The sequence below is a fragment of the Ovis canadensis genome, chromosome 1 (assembly GCF_042477335.2).
Source record: "Ovis canadensis isolate MfBH-ARS-UI-01 breed Bighorn chromosome 1, ARS-UI_OviCan_v2, whole genome shotgun sequence".
NCBI classification, from domain to species: Eukaryota; Metazoa; Chordata; class Mammalia; order Artiodactyla; family Bovidae; genus Ovis; species Ovis canadensis.
This window is the reverse complement of record NC_091245.1, coordinates 14,837,921-14,857,184: the sequence shown is the minus strand read 5'-3', so window position 1 is coordinate 14,857,184 and position 19,264 is coordinate 14,837,921. Positions and strand designations below refer to the sequence as shown.

Here is a 19,264-nt window from a genome sequence, read left to right as displayed (position 1 = left end):
GGGGTGAGGCTGGAGGGACCCACTTCCTGCTCTTTGGCCCAGGACTCCCCAACCACCATCTCACTCACTCTCTTCCACGCAGGCTCCTCTTCGTCCCCAGGCCTCTCCCACCTCCACTGTCCCCCCAGAAAATCTCCTCTGTTCTCACGACTCAGAGACTCCAGACTTGCACCCACTGCCCCCAACCTCTCACGTAGGGTCCTGCAGGGCCTCACACACGTGGGGATGGAAGCAGAACCGCTGATTCCCTCCAATCCTTTCTTCAACCCAGCATCTTCGCTGCCCCCTCCTCGTCCTGGGGGAGGGTCTCACCTGGAGGCCTGGGCTCCTGCCCTCTGCCTCCACCATCCACGTCTCACCCCACCAGGTGCCTGGTCCTCCTGCTGGGACCACAGCAGCTCCTCACTCCTCCCTGCCTCCTCCACCCTCGACCCCACAGTCTGTCCTCCTCCTGCAGCTGCCAGAGATGCTTCCAGAGAGTGCCCAGACCAGGCCCTGCTTCTCTGAAATCTACTCCAGCCCCTCAGTTTACTTGGGATTAAATCTACCACCTGTGGGAGAGGCCGTGCCGCCCAAACATCACCTCCGTCCTCCTCCCCTCCAAGCCAGGGTCCTTGAGCCCACTCAGCTCACCCCAGTCTTCCCCTCCTCAGGGGACCCACTGTGTTGGCTGTGCTTTCTTCTCCTGTTCACTGACAGCCTACCCAGAGGGCAGCCACTACCTTGACAGCACAGAGCACAGAGCTGGCGCTCCCTTCTGCTGACTGACAGCTCGGGGGCTGAGGGGCGGGGCTGCTGCAGAGCCAGGGGACCAGTCCTGGGAGGGGCAGTGCCGTCATCACCCTGTGCCCCCCTCACAGGGCAGAGAGAAGCCCACACACGGCTCATCACCCCGAGATTCTGCAAGGAAGGTGGCTCCTGGGGGAGGGGGTGTCCAGCAAACCCCACGTGACCACTGGGAAAGGAGGCATTACCGGGCTTCCAGGCTGCTTTCTTAATTCACTTATTCTCACTCTGGCAACACTTTGAACAGCCTCTAACTAGAGTGCCCAGGTCAACATTCTAGAAATAAGCCTCAGCACACAGACACACACAAACCACTGCACTTAGCAATAAGCAGCCTCAACCTTGTTCCTACTAGAAACTTCCAGCATTTAAAGTTACCCCAGACACTAGGGCATCAGAAGCCCTAAGATCTGTAGAAACACAAAGAGCAAGAGGGACCCGGAAGAAAAGCAACAGGAAAGGACCGGGAGGGGAAGCCGAAGCCAGAAGGGCACAGGGCACGCCGTGACTCTCATGCAGGAAGAGAGGACAGAACTTCCACGTGTAACTCAGCCTGACCCCCAGGGTGTGTGTCCCACAGGAGGCCAAACTCGGCAGTGAACGCAGTGCACGTGTGTGACCTGGGGCACGGGTAGTTGCGTGGGATGCCTACCGGTCATGAACATGCCGTGCCTCGACCACCAGCAGGCAAGCCCACCCCATGGATGTGAATGACCCCATGTGCACGTGGAGTGCACAGGTGTGTATGTGTGCACACCAGCAAGAGCCTGCTGCACGCTGTTCAAGTGCATGGGACGCAGGGTCTCCATACAGAGTGGCCACACAGGGACCCGTCTCTGTCCGGCTGTGGGATTCCACTGCACGTGCAGGCAGGCAGGTTTCCACGTGAAGAAGGCTCCCTGACACAGCAGTCCACCGTCACCTCCTGCCTGCACGGCCCCCTCCCCAGGGCGAACCTCTCCCCCAGGTGTCCGGGCAGGAGGGCACGGTACTGACCAGGGACTGCAGGATGGCGTGGTTGGTGGCGTTCATGCAGGAGTCCAGCGGGAAGGAGCACTCCCCTTCACAGTAATAGGCTGAGTAGCCTTGGGGGGCGATGACCCAGTCCTGGGGGGTAGTGGGAGAAGGTGAGTCCCATCCACGTGCCCTCCCAGCCCTTCATCCAGCACCTGTCACAGCACCACTCAGGGCTGCTCCCTCTCTCCCACAGCGTCAGGACACCTCCCAAGGCAGAGTGCCCCCCATCCCAGGTCAGACATCCACTGAAGTCCCTCAGTGGACTGAGCTGGACACAAGCTCCGTCCCCTCCATGCGCCATCAGCGCACAGCTGCGTCCTTCCCCGCCGCCCCCAGTCACAGCCCCGCCAGAGGCACTGCCCACCCTGGCCTCAGCTTTCCTGCTGCAGCTCGGACATTTTATGGCTGAGGACTCAGTCTCCGTATTCATGGTTTTACACAACAGCATTTCTCCCTTTAGAGAACTTGGAAAACACAGAGGAAAATAAAGACAGTCAAAGTTCTCCGTGGGTCTACCTCCCCTGGGACACACTTGTGGTCTCCAGGTGGGGAAGGTCGTTTAGGAAAGGAGGAGAGTCGGGACTCACCAGCCAGCCCAGGTCCTGGAAGCTCACGTACAGCTCGTGCCGACGGCACACCTGCCGGCCGTGGGAGCCGTGGACGTCGTCTGCAGGGACACGAGAGGCAAGGGCTTTACTGGGCTGCTGTTCCCAGGGCGGGGGACGCCATGACGCGCACATTTGTTGAATAATAAATGGTGGGAAACTAACCCATTTGGTCTCCTAAAGCCCATGTCTGCAGCTCTGCTGGTGCCATGACCCAGTTCAAGAACTTTCGATGGCTCCCTCTGGTTGCAGTCACCCCACACTCAGTCCAGCCTCCCCTGACTTTCAGCCTGTGGGGTCCTGATAATCCAGGAAAAGCCCCGGGGGCCCTTGGCCATCCAGCAGCCTTTTCCCCAGAGTCACCCTGACCTCCCCCCGCCTCTCCTGCCATGCCCATTCCACAGGACAAGTGCTCCCACTGAGGTCAAGCAAAGGCTGGCTCCCATGAAGGAAAGGGCCCCTGGTGGCCTTGATCCTGCGGGGCTTGGCCGGGGGGGTGACCTTCACACAAATGCCTGGACCCTGCAGGGCGCCCGGGGCAGCACCGAGAGCTGCAGGGGCCCCTGGTTCTGACAGAGACCAGGGCGAGGCCTGCTGAGGCCCCGAGGGCAGAGAAGGGACTTTGGGGCAGCGGGGGCAGCAAGGGTGGATGCTCTGAGCCCTGGAGACTGTGGGGCGGTCGCTCCGCAGGGGGCAGGGCAGAGGGTGTCAGGAAAGGCAGTGGGGTGACCGTGGGCCTGACCGCGCTGAGGCCAGAGGGGCTCCATCCCCACTCCGTCCCCAGGCTCACCGAAGATCCCGGGCAGTCTGTTCGGAGGCGGCAGCTCGTTGGTCCTTTTCGGCGGCCTCCTCTTCAGGGGCCTCGCTGCCCGCGGGGCTCGGGCGGGGCCCGGGCCGGGGCTCGCCCTGAAAAAGGTGACCACGAAAGGCTGTTTGGAGCGCGGAGCCTGTCGCCCCAGCAGACCGGCCAGGCCAGGATCCACGCTGCGCCCTGAGATGGAGAGAGCAGAGAGGGGTCACTCGAGGGCGGGCGCTACGCGGGGACAGAATGGGCACCTCTCTGGGCCGGCCAGGAGCTCGAGGAGCTCGAGGAGCTCGAGGAGCTCGAGGAGCTCGAGGCTGAGGCCTCGGGGACCCACGGGGCCTGGTTTCCTCCTCTGAAGACCCTTGTCCCCAGTCCAGCCCCCACCAGTCAACCTCCCTGCCCGCTCTCCCCCCCACCCCCCTGCCCGCTCTCCCCCCCACCCCCCTGCCCGCTCTCCCCCCCCACCCCCCTGCCCGCTCTCACCCCCTCCCCCGCTCGCTCTCACCCCCCCACCCCCCTGCCCGCTCTCACCCCCTCCCCCGCCCGCTCTCACCCCCCCCCACCCCCCTGCCCGCTCTCACCCCTCCTAGGGGTGGGGGGGGCCTCGGGAGCCCAGGGTCAGGATTAGTGAGGATTGAGGGCGTCTCTGGGTCTCTGGCCGTAACAGCGCTTTACAGCTGTCAGTCAGTTCACGTGAGGCTCTGGGCCGGTCTTCACGGTGACCCTGAACCCATCATTTCACTGAAAAACAGCCGCTCAGAGACGGCCCAGAGCCCCACTGCTGGGGACTCTCAGAACCAAGGTTCCCACCTCTGTCCTGGGGCTCGAGCTCCCACCCCATCCTTTCTGGGGATCAGTGTAGGAAGGGGTGGACTCAGTGCTTGCTCTTCTGAGCACCGCCCAAGAGCAGGCTGTTCACGTCCCCTGAAGCCCCCAAAGGAGACCCCAGGCTCAGCCGGCAGAGACACTTACCCCAAGTCCCAGAGTCGGGTTTAAACACGTGCATCTAATCCCAGAGCCCAAGTTCTTGCCCCTTTATGTCCTTAGCCACCAGGTTTGTGGTTTAAAAAGGAGGAAAAAGAGAAAAGGCTGCGGGCAGAGACATGCTTGGGGCCTCAGTCTCAGAGCAGTGACACTTGTAAAAGTGGAATTTTATTCGTATCAGCTTAAAGCCTGAGGATGCAGGAAAAACACACTGATTATCCCTGGAAAAGTCAACTCCACCAATAAAACTATATTCCTGTACCTCTTTGTATTCCCAATGACCTCTTTTTTCTTGTCAAAGCAAGGTAATGACTGTACAAAAACTTAGAAAAAATATCACCCATAAATCCCTCCCCTACTCCAACACAACATCTTCATTTTCCTGGGATATTTTCATATGTTAATTTAAATCGTGAGCATAACAAAGAATTCTGTATTTACTCCCAACTTTTTTTCCACATTAACATTTTTCTCCATTGTTAAGTCTTAACTATGAACATTTCAAATGTCTTCCCTTGTGGCTCAGCTGGTAAAGAATCCATCTGCAATATGGGAGACCCAGATTTGATCCCTGGGTTAGGAAGATCCCTTGGAAAAGGGAAAAGCTACTCATTCCAGTATTCTTGCCTGGAGAATTCCATGGGGTCGCAAAGTGTCAGACACGACTGAGTGACTTTCACTACTTTCACTTTCTTGAGAAGATATAGCTTAATATTTAGATACTAGTTCATCTTTAGACATTTAGGTTATTTACTGGTTTCATCATAAAGATTAGAATATGATAGAATGTCTTCATTTCTTTCCTTGTGGTATTTTTAAAGGAAATATAACATAGTTATGTTAAAAACAGGCACATGACTACAGGTTATGTTTCCTAAAATACAGAACCTAGCGTTCCACTTCCATGTACATTTCACCCCAGTGTTGAAATAGTGATGCACAGCCATATATACACATGCAAGTATATGTATGTGTACACACATGTGCATTGATACAGTGAGTGTACATATATATACATACATAAAAATATGTGTTCCATTAGTGAGTCTCATGATCCTCTACTGTACATTACAAGTCAAGGACATTGACTGCCCCAAGCACAGCCTGGCTCAAAGGTCAGTCCTTAAACATCTGTGGTTATCCCCAAGTCCAGGGGCCAGAGTTGACTGAACAACTAATCAACCAGAGACTAACTATGACCTATGACATCACCTGCCACTATATGCACTGGGCTCATCATCAGAGCTGCCACTCGGGAATGACCCTGCTGAGACAGGAGCTGACACTGAAGGGGCCCAGGGGGAAGCCATTCGGGGAGTTTGGGTCACGACAAGTGAGGGTCACAGGAAGAGCCGGCCCGTGAGGAGGCGAAGCCACAAGACACACAGCAGCTCCTCCCCAGAGGGAAGGGCCCCGAGGGCACCAGGAGGTGGCCAAGGAGTGACATAGGCAGGCTCATGGCTGTCATCCATGCAGAACTGGAGTGGAGCTCCATGCCCAGCGGACATGTGGGGTGGCCTTGGCCCAGCAACTCTCCGGGCCTGTGTGTGCAGCACCCTGTCCTGTGTGTCCCTGGAGAGCCCTGTCCATAGACAGGCCAGGGAGACCCTGCGTGACCCAAGGCTGGGACCACTGTAGGCTTCTCTTTGTGCAACTGTCTGGTATTGGGGTCTCCTGGGCACAAAGAGGTTGGGTCACAGGGCAGCCCTGGACTGTCAAGGTGGTGGCGCCCAGGCTGCCTGGCTCTGGCAGGACCCTTTCGAGAAAGCAGAGTGGACACTCCAGGAGCCTCTGGGGCCCAGAGTCCCCACTCTAGACCTTAGCTGTGAGGGTGCCGGCAAGCATGCCGTCCTTTTGCAGGGGACAAGGATGTGTGGCCACGCCTGGAGATGGGGGCCACACTGCGGCCTTCCCTCCCCCACTGCAGGCCTGGATGAAGATGCTGCTCTTCTGGGCCAGGGGGCCCCCGACATTCCCAGGCTCCCCCCATGTTTGGATCCTCCCCATCAGGGCCTGGATGTCATGGTAGCTCCCCTGCCCATCCCATCCCTAGGGACTCATCCCTCTCCCCCTGGGCCAGGCCACGGTCACTCTCATCCCTCCCCAAGGCCTCTTTCTGCCCTGGGTGCCACCTGAGCCTCCCTGCAGCCCCTGCCCACCCTCAGCCTGCTGCCATGGATGGCACCCTCGTGCCGCGTGTTGAAGGGCAGTCGGGGTGCCTGGGGGCTGGGAGGGAAGCCAGCTGTGGCCAGGAGCACGCCTGGGGGCCTGGGAGGGAAGCCAGCTGTGGCCAGGAGCACGCCTGGGGGCCTGAGAGGGAACTAGCTGTGACCGGCCGCCTTTTGTCCCGCGGGTTGTTTCCTCACCAGGAGAACTAGGAACTCAGCGCTTCTCCTTCTTCCTACTGTTGAACAGCCCTCTCACTGCTCTGCTTCTGGAAACCTCTGCCTGTCCTGGCTGCTGCTGCTGGAAGACTCCTCCCAACACCCAGGGCAGTCAGGTCCTCGGCTCCAGAAGCCCCGGAAGGTGCTGCACCGTCCCCCCAGTGACGCCCATCCCCTGCCCGCCTGCTGACAGTCCCGACATCCTGTGGCTGTCCCTTCAGACGCACTGTCTCTACTGCAGGATCTGGGCCTCCCGCCAGGGTGAGGCTCCAGGGAGGCCTCTCCGAAAGGCCTTCCTCAACCAGCTGGAGCTTCGTGTTCTTACCCACGAGCTCCTGTGCAACCCTAGGGCCACAGTGAGAAAGCGTGAGCTCCACAGCAGGCTTGTGTTTGAACCCTACACACAAACACACACACACACGTATTTTCTTCTGTTTAGCTTGTGAGACTGTGGATTCAGGATGAAGTACCTCTCTGCCCCTCTCGGGTTTCAAGGGAATATGAACAAAAGGCTGGTTTAGGCTCTGTGACAGAGTGGAAGGGTATAGTGTCTGATCTGGACAACATAGGAACACTATGATTTGCGATGAGAAAACCTACTGAAGTCCATCGGTCAGGTTTCTAGAATCCCTCCTACCTAAGTCACAGCCTTTGGCCACACACGGGCAGACTGTTTATTCAGAGGAGACTTCCCTGAGGAATGTTAGCACTCACAGTCTCTCCCCCTTCAGAGGCCCCTGTGACCAGTTTACTAGCTGCTTAGACAGTCTTCTTCCCTTCTAGAGACATCCATGTAGCTACAAGAAGGAGAAATGTGGGAGGCAGAGGAGGTGAGGCTACATGTAAAAGAGAGACAGAATGAAAGGCCCTAGAAAAAAAGTCAGAGGGCCAAAGGAAAAACATCTTTCATTCAGACAGCATTTCTCCTGACCACAAAAAAATTCACATTTACGCAGATTTTCATGGTTCTAGTAAAACTGCCTTACTGCAGACTTTGGGTGTTGTTCTATAATAGGGGTAGGGCAGGCACAACCTAATCAGCCCTGCTCAGCCATTGGTCAGCACTGCAGTGGGCCCCATACCCAAGCGAGCAACTCAAGGAGCTACCATTAGTGATTCCACTAAGCCATTGGTCAGCATTGAAGTAGGCCCCGCTCACTCCCCTTCCTCTGTATAAAAGGAGCCCACATTCGGACTGGGACAAGATAGTTTTTTTTTTCCTAAGACACTAGCTAGCCATCTTCTTGATCTGCTAGCTTTCTGATTAAAGTCGTTCTTGCTTGTCCCAACAACTTGTCTCCTAATTTATTGGCCTGAGCAGAACTAGCTTGGGCTCAGTAAAAAATTTTGGTGAGCCAGCCAGGAGCCTTGATGCTTGCAGCTAGCTGGCCCCAGGTGGGGTATTTTCTGGTAAGGCCTTAGGAGCTCCTGGGGCCACTTGTCCTGAGGATCTTCCCTTCAAGAATTCCCTGAAGTGGCCCTGGCTGCCCCCATGCATGGCAGTTGGAGCAAGGAACTGACATTCAGGAGGCAACAGGTTCCCTATACCAGCTTCCCTGATAGCTCAGTTGGTAAAGAATCCACCTGCAATGCAGGAGACCCTGGTTGAATTCCTGGGTCGGGACGATCCACTGGAGAAGGGTTAGGCTACCCACTCCGGTATTCTTGGGGTTCCCTTGTGGTTCAGCTGGTAAAGAATCCGCCATCAATGCAGGAGACCTGGGTTCAATCCCTGGGTTGTGAAGATCCCCTGGAGAAGGGAAAGGCTATCCACTCCAGTATTCTGGCCTGGAGAATTCCATGGACTGTAAAGTCCATGAGGTCGCAAAGAGCTGGACACAACTGAGTGACTTTCACTTCACTTCATGTTAATTCCCAGGCACAGGGACCTGGTTTGGTGTCACCATTTAAGACCCAATAAGGCACCCAGTTTGGACTGGGAGCCACTTCTGGAACAGGGCAATTTTCTTTGTGCTGATATTCTGTGAGTGAGTGAAGTCACTCAGTCGTGTCCAACTCTTTGTGACGCCATGGACGGTAGCCTACCGGGCTCCTCTGTCCATAGGCTTTTCCAGGCAAGAGTACCAGAGTGGGTTGCCATTTCCTTCTCCAGGAGATCTTCCCAACCCAGGGATCGAACCCAGGTCTCCCACATTGTAGGCAGATGCTTTACCATCTGAACCACCAGGGAAGAGCCCGCTGATATCCCGTAGGAGGCTTTAAAGCAGATGGCCAGCCGGCTGGGTTTCTGTGGATGCACAAGCCATTCTCAACTTCAGATCTGTTTAACAGGAAAACCCAATAACCCTACATACTGAGAGGACCTCTTCCATATGACTGAACTTGTCACTGCTAGCTTTGCCACTCACTAGATGACACCACCCTTATGGCAGAAAGTGAAGAGGAACTAAAAAGCCTCTTGATGAAAGTGAAAGTGGAGAGTGAAAAAGTTGGCTTAAAGCTCAACATTCGGAAAACGAAGATCATGGCATCTGGTCCCATCACTTCATGGGAAATAGATGGGGAAACAGTGGAAACAGTGTCAGACTTTATTTGGGGGGGCTCCAAAATCACTGCAGATGGTGACTGCAGCCATGAAATTAAAAGACGCTTACTCCTTGGAAGGAAAGTTATGACCAACCTAGATAGCATATTTAAAAGCAGAGACATTACTTTGCCGACTAAGGTCCAGCTAGTCAAGGCTATGGTTTTTCCAGTGGTCATGTATGGATGTGAGAGTTGGACTGTGAAGAAGGCTGAGTGCCGAAGAATTGATGCTTTTGAACTGTGGTGTTGGAGAAGACTCTTGAGAGTCCCTTGGACTGCAAGGAGATCCAGCCAGTCCATTCTGAAGGAGATCAGCCCTGGGATTTCTTTGGAAGGAATGATGCTAAAGCTGAAACTCTAGTACTTTGGCCACCTGATGCGAAGAGTTGACTCATTGGGAAAGTCTTTGATGCTGGGAGGGATTGGGGGCAGGAGGAGAAGGGGACGACAGAGGATGAGATGGCTAGATGGCATCACGGACTCGATGGACGTGAATCTGAGTGAACTCTGGGAGCTGGTGATGGACAGGGAGGCCTGGTGTGCTGCGATTCATGGGGTCGCAAAGAGTCGGACACGACTGAGCGACTGAACTGAACTGAACTGATTCTTCCTGGGCAGGCATTCATACGCTTATGAATATGGTGCTTGCTGGGGATGAAAGAAGGATAGTCTTTGACAAGGTTAGAGGGGAAGCAAACCAGCTTCATCTAGCAGATCCAGATGGAATTCCAGAAGCAAACCTGGCAGTCCTTATTGCTGAGACCAACTGGGATCCTAATAATGGAGACATGCCTCTCCTACAGCATTATAGGAAGTGCGGGTCTTTGAAAGATGAGACAAAAGACTTAAAAAAAATTCAAGAGATAACCAAAACTCAGTGAGGATCCATCAGAGTCTTTAGAAAGAATTTATCAAGCTTATAGGCACAATACTGGTGCAGATCCTGAGGCCTCTGAAAATATGAGAATGGTAAATAGTACCTTCATTGGGTAAAGCGCCCAGATATAAGAAGAAAATTACAAAAGTCAGATGGTGCCTTTGGAATGAGCCCTTCTCAATTGATAGCTGTTGCTTTTAAGGTGTTCAACAACAGGGGACAGGTCAGAGGAAGAAGATGCAAGACAGAACACAATTTTCTGGCCACAGCGTTGGATTCCTGGAAAGCAAGTACCCAGAAGAGAAGTGAGCCCACACAGGGAGGAATCAATGTGCTTACTGTAAAAAGGAAGGGCACAGGAGGAGTGCCCTAGGCTAAAGAGTAAAACAATGAAAGAAAGACAGGAGCCTCCCATCTGGTAGAAAGAGAGGAACACTCTGATGATGAATGAAGAGGCCTGGGGGCTCCCTTAGACTTGAGGTGTCCAATGCCAATTTCCCCGCAGAGTCCCAGGTAACTTTGACAGTGAGGGACAAGTTGATTGACTTTCTGATTGGTAGACACCAAGGTGACACAGAAAACATCTCAGTCCATCCTGGTCACAAGAGTTTCTGGAAAAGTACAAAGTTATTCTTTCTTACAAACCTCTAGAATGCCAGTTAGACGACCTCATCCTGAAACACAGTTTCTTATATATGACAGCGTGTCCAATCTTTTGGGTTGAGATCTAGTTTATAAATTAAATGCTCAAGTATCTTTTTTTTGTCAAAGTAGCTTGACATCAGGGTCCCACCAGAGCATGCTGTAAGCTACAGATGGCACTCATGGACACCCCAGAAAAGGTGACAGAGCTCTTCCCCATCGCTTCTGCCCTTGAGGTCTAAAAAAAGGTAAGGCTAGAAATATGGGCTGATGGCACCCCAGGGAAGGGCAAAAATGCATGGCTAATACATGTCCCATTAAAAAGGGACACTGGGACACCTAACTTAAAACCATACTCTCTGAGGCAAGAGACCCAAAAGGGAGTTCAGCTAATTCTTGAAAAAATTCCTAAAACAGGACTGACTAAACATTGCAGGTCCCCGAATAACACCCCATCCGCCCAATCAAAAAGCCAAACTTGGACTTTCTGGGTGGTGCAGTGGATAAGAATCCACCTGCCAATGTAGGGGACATGGGTTCAATCCCTGGTCCTGGAAGATTCCACACACCGAGGAGCACCTAAGCCCGTGAGGCACAGCTCCTGAGACAGTGCTGAAACTACCGAGGCCTCTGAGCCCAGAGCGTGTGCTCTGCAACAAGAGGAGTCACAGCAGTGAGAAGCCTTTGCATGCAACAGAAGAGTAGCTCCTGCCAGCTGCAACTAGAGAAAAAAGCGCAATAAGGAAGACCCAGAGCAGCCGAAAATAAAGATAAATAAAAAATTTTAAATGCCAAACTCAACATAGTATCACTTCGTCCAAGACTCAAGGGCTATTAATGAAATAGTTCAAGATTTGCACTCTGTGGTACCTAATCCATTGTTGTTGTTCATTTGCTAAGTCATGTCCAGCTCCTTTGCAACCCATGGACTGCAGACCACCATGCCCCTTTGTGCATGAGATTTCCTAGGGAAGAAGACTGGAGTGGGTTGCCATTTCCTTCTCCGGGGGATCTTCCTGACCCAGGGATCAAACCCATATCTCTTGTATTGATAGGTGGATTCTTTACCACTGATCAACCTGGGAAGCCCAACATAATCCACACTGGTCAGAATTCTTCTGGGAGAAAATAACTTGTTCTTAGTTTTGGACTTGAAAGATGGCTTTTTTCTGCATCCCTATTGCAGAAGAACCACAGCAGCTGTTTGCTTTTGAATGGCAGGACCCAGAAACACAGAGAGTCCAATAGTATTCTTGGACAGTCCTGCCTCGAGGACTTAAGAACTCCTCCACCTTGTTTGGAGATATGTTAGTTAGGGACCTGAGAAACTTAACATTGGATGAAAAACTCTTATTCCAATATATAGGCAATATGCTTTTAGCAAGACTTACACATGGTAAGTGTCTACAAAATACCATAAGAACCCTGAATTATTTGGCCGATTGTGGATATAAGGTCTCCCAAGAAAAGGCCCAAGCATGTGAGCAATAAGTCACGTATCTGAGTTTTGTCCTTTCCCATGGACATTTTGCCTGCAGGTAATCACAGGCTTGGAAACACCCAAGAGTCACAGACAACTCAGGGTGTTTCTGGGAATTTCAGTATTCTGTTGGATTTGGATCCTGAACTATGGGTTCATAGTAAAGACCCTCTATGAAGCTTTAAAGGAACATGATTTTGAGCCCCTTGCTTGGACTATGGAGTGCAAAAATACATAAATGGGGCCTAACCACAAAGGACCATCCAGTGAGTCACTCAAAATTGCATGATTTATGTGAAAAATAACCCCAAGACTGCTGTCAGACCTCCCCAGATAGGGACTCAACACGAGGAGCCTGCCCCACTGAGGTCTGGCAAACAGACTTCACTCAAACGCCTTGAGTCACAGGAAATTTCAGATGCTTGCTAGTATTTGTCTACACTTTTTCAGGGTATGTGGAGGCATATCCCACCAGGAAAGAAAAAGCCTCTGAAATGCTTAAGGTTCTCCTTAAGGAAAGTTAAAGTGTAAGTTGCTCAGTTGTGTCCAACTCTTTGCAACCCCATGGACTGGAGCCTGCCAGGCTCCTCTGTCCATGGAATTCTCTAGGCCAGAATCCTGGAGTGGGTAGCTGTTCCCTTCTCCAGGGGAATCTTCCCAACCCAGGGATCAAACCCAAATCTCCTGCATTGCAGGTGGATTCTTTACCATCTGATCCACAAGGGAAACCCTCCTTAAGGAAATAACCTCCCAATTCAGACTGCTTCACTCCCTTCAAAGTAATGACAGGCCTGCTTTTGTCTCTAGCAAAACCCAACAAGTGTCTAAGGCACTGCAAATTACTTGGAAGCTACATTCATCCTGGAGAACACAATCTGCAGAAAAAAAAACCAAGAAAATGAACCACACATTAAAAAGGAACATTGTTAAAATATGTGAAGAGACTAATTTAATTTGGGATACAGCCTTGCCAGTTGCCCTGCTACTAGTCAGAGTGGCTCCCAGAAGTAGGCTTAATTAAGCCCATCTGAAATTTGTATCATTGTGGTCATTCCAGATGTCTGCCCGGGCAGGAGAATCTGTAAGTGCCTGAAAGATCTAGCAGTTGCCAATTACGTGAAAACTCTGGGCACTATACTAATCTCTGTTCATGAGTTTGCTTCCAGCCGGTCTGACTATCCACCTGAGGCAGCCTTGCATCCTTTCGCATCTGGACAGGCAAGTGGACAGGCCCACATGTGGTCCTTACCATGCATTCATCTGTCAGTTTAGCTGGAGTAAAGCCATGGATTCATCACACTTGGGTTAAGATAGCCCCATTGTCATCAGAAAATGACCCAGCTCTTGGGACTTCCCTTGTGGTCCTATGGCTAAGACTCTATGCTCCCACTGCAGGGGGCCTGGGTTCCATCCCTGGTCAGGGTACTGGGTCCTATGTACCGCCAAATAAATATTTTAAAAAGGGAGAAAATGACCCAACTCCTGAGAGACCTAGAGAGCAACGGGTTTGGGAACCCTTAGAAGATTTAAGGTTACTCTTTGCAAAGGGTAAATACTGAGATTAAAATTTCATGGTAGGTACTTCCCTGGTGGTCCAGTGGTTAAGAATCTGCCTTCCAATACAGAGGATGTGGGGTCAATCCCTGGGAACCTAGATCTCACATGCTGTGGGGCAAATAAGCCTGGCACGCCACAACTACTGATGCCATGCACTACAGCTAGAGAGAAATCTGTGAACCTGTGTGCCACGACGGGAGATTCTGCGGGCCACGACAAAAGTCCTACGTGCCGCAACTAAGACCTGATGCAGCCCCAAATAAAAAATATTTCAACTTTCATAGAAGGATTTCATTATGTTCCAAGAGTTGTAGATAAAGAATTGTAGTGCTTACTAAAATTTTAAGGAATAGTCTCAAGATAAAGAATTGTAGTGCTTAATAAAATTTTAACGAATATTCTCAACCCAAAGCTGATCAATTCCATTTCAGAATCATCCCCTCATCGCCCCTATTCAACAGGAAGTAGTCAGAAAGATCCTTGCCCCTTTTTACCACAAGACTGTGAAATGGACATTGACAGCGGGGAACAGGGGCGGGACAGGCACAACCTATAGCAGACTTGCTCAGCCATTGGTCGGCACTGCGGTGTGTCCCTCTTCCAAGACCCTCCCCTAAGTGAACTATTGCAACAAGCAACTGTTAGTGGTTCCAACAAGCCATTGGTTGGCATTGCAGTAGTCCTCTCCCCCTCCTCTGCATAAAAGGGGCCCGAACTGGGACTGGGACAAGATGGTTTTTTTGAGACGCTAGTTTGCCATCTTCTCGGCCTGCTAGCTTTCTTATTAAAGTCATTCTTCCTTGCCCCTAAAACTTGTCTCTGGATTGGTTGATCCATCAAGCAGTGAGCAGAGAGAACTTGTGTCCGTAACAGTTTCTCCTCCATTACTTTCCCCTACATTTCAGGATCCATTTGTGACAGCAGACACTTCAATGAAACCCTTACTGTGGAATCATCTCAAGCGGCAAAGAATTTAACATAAATATTGTAATAGAGCAGTGAGGTCAGCCTCTAACCCGCAGCCATTGCTGCTTCTCATTACTCCGCATCCTGTTACCAAGCAACGGGTCCGGCTCAGCCATTGGTCGGTGCCTTGGTGGGCCTCCCCCATAAACAACCAACTGTCAATGAGTGACCATTACTGGTCCTGCTCAGTCATTGGTTGGTGCTATAACAGGCCCCGCAAGCTGCTGCTGCTGCTCCTGCTGCTGCTGCTAAATCGCTTCAGCTCTGTCCGACTCTGTGCGACCCCATAGACGGCAGCCCACCAGGCTTCTCCATTCTGGATGAAGACCCCACATTTCCTTCTCCAATACATGCATGCCTGCTTAGTTGCTTCAATCGTATCCGACTCTATGCAACCCTATGGACAGCAGCCCACCAGGCTCCTCTGTCCACAGGATTCTCTAGGTAAGAATACTGGAGTGGGTTGCCATTTCCTTCTCCAATGGGCCCTGCCTACAAGCCTCTAATTGTCAAGAAAGGACAGTTAGTGAAGGGATTCAGAAAACAGTGGAGTGATGGTCATGAGGTGGAGAGGGGGGTAACAGGGGGATCCTGGCTTTCTCCAGGAAGCCCTCCAGCTCACCCAGGCTTGAGCCAGCACGTGAGCCGGGGTGCCCAGGGAACAGACTGAGGGCTGTATCCTGCTGGGCTCCAGAGCCGTCATCAAGCCCATCCACTAGCCTTGGCCCAGGCCTCGAGGCAGCGGTGATCCTCTCCCCAATCCTTGTCTCTGTGGCCAGACAGCAGCGGCAGTCTGCCTGGGTTGCAGTTTGTGGGACCTGATCTCCCCCCTCTTTGGGTGGCCTGAGGAGCCGGAGAGCTGATTGGGTTGGGTGCCTGGCTCCTTCAGTGATGATAGCTGGGCAGAGTCTGGGAACCTGGCCTTGAGGGCACTGCCAACTGAAAGCTGCATCCTCTTAGCCAGGACTGAGACCTTGGAGGGTGAAAGTTGTGCCCTGGGACCTTTCCCTTTCTTGTCAGGGCAGAGAATTTGGTAGAGACTTACAATGGCAACCCACTCCAGTATTCTTGCCTAGAGAAACCCATGGATGGAGGAGCTTGGTGGGCTACAGTCCCCAGGTCACAAAGAGTTGGACACGACTGAGTGACTTCACTTTCACTTACAGAAACATCCTTACCTGACAATGACCTGACTTTAAGAGCAAAGGATCTGTCACCAAGCAGTTTGTAACAACTAACCAGGACCCTTCCTCACCTTGCCTATAAAAGGGCTTTGCTGAAAGTTTTTAGGGTTCTTAGCGCATTAGCCACGCATCTCCTTGCATGGCCCTGTAATAAACCTTTCTTTGTTCCAAACTCAATGTTTTAGTATTGTTTGGCCTCACTGTGCATCAGGCACAAGGACTTGCATTTTCAGTAACAATATCACAGACAGTGAGGAGGGTGATGGAAACAGCTTTCTCAGAACTCACAGGACATACAAGGCAGTGTCTGTTTTCCTTTCATTTTTAATTAAAGGCACGTCTCTCCTGAGAGAACCTAGGCTATCCAGGGGCAGGCAGCCTGGGATGGCAGGACAAAGCCGGCAGGATGCTGGTGAAATGTACAAATGTGACTGTGGCTTCCTTGGAATGCAGTCCTGGGAGGTGAAGGCAGAAGCACACGGTCGGGCTACATTTTGACCTGCTGCATGGGTCTGAGGTTCGGGGAGACGGCAAAGGGGCACCCCGTGCTCTTTTTGATGTCCTCCACTGTGAGGCCGTCCCAGAGCTCAATCAGGGTCAGTCCTGTCTTCTTGTGCACGTCAAACACGGCCTTCTCGGTGATGATTCGGTCCACGCACCGCTTCCCAGTCAGCGGCATGGTGCACTTCTCCACGATCTTGGGTTCATTGGCCTTGTTGCAGTGCTGCATGGTGACCACCACTCGCGTCTTGGAACTGGACACCAGATCCATCGCACCCCCCATGCCTTTCACCTTCTTGCCGGGTATCATCCAGTTAGCCAGGTCACCGTACTTGGAAACCTGCATGGCTCCCAGCAAGGTCAGGTTGATGTGTCCCCCTCGAATCATGGCAAATGATTCATCGCTGGAGAAAAAAGAGCCCCCGGGAAGAAGGGTGACTGTCTGCTTGCCCGCGTTGATGAGGTCCGCGTCCACCTCCTCTTTTAATGGAAAGGGACCCAAGCCCAAGATCCCGTTCTCACTGTGAAGGTGCACGGTGATGTTGGGGCTGATGTAGTTGGGGGCCAGGAGAGGGATGCCGATGCCCAGATTGGCGTACATGCCATCCTCAAATTCAAGAGCTGCCCGCTTGATGATCCGTGTCCTTATGTTATCTGAAGACGTGCATATTTCATCATCCTCTTTCCGGACAGTTAAGCGCTCAATTCTTTTCTCGTATTTTTCCCCCTGTATTATGCGATCTACATAAATGTTAGGAACATGGATGTCTTCTGGGGCAAAGGCTGCCACGTCCACAATTTCTTCAACCTCCACCACGGAGGTTCTGGCGGCTTTGCACATGGGCACGTTGAAGTTCCTGGCGCTGGCCCTGAAGATGACATTTCCTGCCCAGTCGGCCTTCCACCCTTTCACCAAAGCAAAATCAGCGGTGATGGCATGCTCCAGCAGGTAGTGCTGCCCATGGAACTCTCTCACCTCCCTGGGCTGGCTGAGGATGGCGATGTGGCCATCTGGTAAGTACCTGATGGGTGCGCCTCCCTCCTGGACCAAGGTCCCGTAGGCCGTGGGGGTGTAGAAGGCGGGCACACCGGCGCCCCCTGCGCGGATGCGCTCGGCCAGGGTACCCTGGGGCGTGATCTCCAGCTCCAGCTCACCCGCCAGGTACTGCTGCTCACAGAGCGAGTTCTCCCCCAGGTAGGAGCAGACGATGCGGGTGATCTGCTTGGTCCCCAGTAAAAGGCCGAGACCGAAGCTCTCCACCCCCACGTTGCTGCTCACCACAGTCAAGTCCTTCACGCGGGTCTTCAGCAGCGCCCCTATCAGGTTCTCCGGGATCCCGCAGAGCCCGAAGCCCCCGATCATGATCCTCGAGCCATCAGTGATGTCTCCCACGGCCTTCACCGGGTCCGTGTAGAACCTGACGCGCGCGCGGGCGCTGCAGGCGAAGCCGCACGCGCCACCCTTCGCCAGCGCGCGCCGCGAGCGGCCGGCGGGGACCCGGCGCCCGAGCGCCGACGCCACGAGCCGCAGGGCCGCCATCGGCCGCTCCGCTCCGGCTCGGGCTCCGGGCCCGGCGGGGACAGGAGGCAACCGCGCGTCCCGGCCCGCGCGTCACAGAGCAGGGGGCGCCCAGCCGTGATGCGCCCGCCCGGCTGGTTCCCGCCGCTCCGCTCCGCCTCCGCGCTCCGAGGGCCCGAGGGCCCGCGCTTCCCGGGCCGCGAAGGCGGGAGGCGGGACCGCCTGGGTCGTCTGGAGGACCAGAGGGATCCCGGGCCTGACGCTCGGAGACCCCGGGGCGACGTCCCTCCCGGGAAGCCTGGGCGCCGGCCTGCTGCCCTCTCCATCGTCACCCTTCCTCCCAGGCGCGCTACTCGCGTCGCCCCCCACCCCCCAAAATTCCACCCCCGGGGCACGGGCTCCAACACCTGTGTCCCCAGCGCTCCCGGTCCTGCAACATTTCCACGTTCGTCAAGCCGGGCCTCAACGACAGCCGCGCCGAAGGAGACCTCTTGCCTTCCTGCCTCAAACCTGCTCCTCCTCTGTTTGTCCCCACCTCGGGCAAGAACACCACCAAACCTGTTAAAAAGAGCCACTGGGCAAAACCAATACAGTATTGTAAAGTAAAATAAAGTAAAAATAAAAATTAATAAATATAAATAAATAAATAAAAAGAGCCACTGGCTCAGTCCTGTCACCGGTGCGGCCTCCAAGCACCCTCCTCCGTTCCCTGGACAAGCTCCCCCACCCCCAGCTCCCACCTCGACCCTGCGAGGCTGTGGGGCCTCTCTGACTTCGCTCTTGTCCCCCACAGTCTACTCTCCCCACTAATCAGAGGATATTTATTTTGTACATAAGATAAATGGACTTTTCATTTTACAATAGTTGAGATTCAGAGAAAATACTCTAAGATTATATAGAGTTCTCACATGCTCAGACCCAGTTTCACCTGGAAAGCACATTTAAATGACTGTGGTACCGCTGTTACAACTAATGAACCAATATTGGTGTCTTATTATTTACTAAACACCATGACTGACTCGGATTTAATTCATTTCTCAGTGTCTTTTTTCCTGTAGAATGTACGTCAGTTTTAGGTTGTCTGGTGTTTTTCTCATGGTGAGACTGGGGTTCTGGGTTTCAAGGATAAAGACCACGGAGGTGAAGTGTTCTCATCTTGTCAGATCAAGGGTGTCTGGGAGCTACATGAGATGTTCATAGGAGCCCAAGCACCTGGCTGAGGGGGTGCCACTCAGGCTTCCCCCTAAAGTTACTACCTTGGCCTGTGCACACTTTGGAAGGAAGTCACTAAGTGTAGCCCACACTGAAGGAAGGGGAGAGGCTACACCCCCGTGCGGGGGAGCGTCTCGGAGGGTTGTTTTATAAAAAAGCTGAATCAGATCCTGCCAGCCTCCACTTCTCTTAAAAAAT

At 53.1% G+C, this 19,264-nt stretch overlaps 2 protein-coding genes across 2 annotated transcripts in view; both read right to left on the bottom strand.

Annotated features, from left to right (window-relative positions):
- The window catches only part of LOC138438924 (bone morphogenetic protein 8B-like), a 44,197-nt gene that overhangs the window by 5,299 nt on the left and 19,634 nt on the right, over positions 1-19,264 (bottom strand). Inside the window, exons 4-6 of the mRNA XM_069586970.1 lie at positions 3,199-3,399; positions 2,391-2,470; positions 1,783-1,893 (exon numbers count right to left, since the gene is read on the bottom strand). Coding sequence (XP_069443071.1) covers positions 1,783-1,893; positions 2,391-2,470; positions 3,199-3,399 — 392 coding nt within the window. The remainder of the gene's footprint in view (positions 1-1,782; positions 1,894-2,390; positions 2,471-3,198; positions 3,400-19,264) is intronic.
- On the bottom strand, positions 16,298-17,875 carry LOC138438919 (succinyl-CoA:3-ketoacid coenzyme A transferase 2, mitochondrial-like). Its single transcript, XM_069586957.1, has one exon. The coding sequence runs from the start codon at positions 17,873-17,875 to the stop codon at positions 16,322-16,324; it is 1,554 nt and encodes a 517-aa protein (XP_069443058.1). The 3' UTR covers positions 16,298-16,321.

What these genes read in the sequence shown, in the direction of transcription:
- LOC138438919 (XM_069586957.1), bottom strand. Translation starts at nt 17,875, where the DNA reads ATGGCGGCCCTGCGGCTCGTGGCGTCGGCGCTCGGGCGCCGGGTCCCC.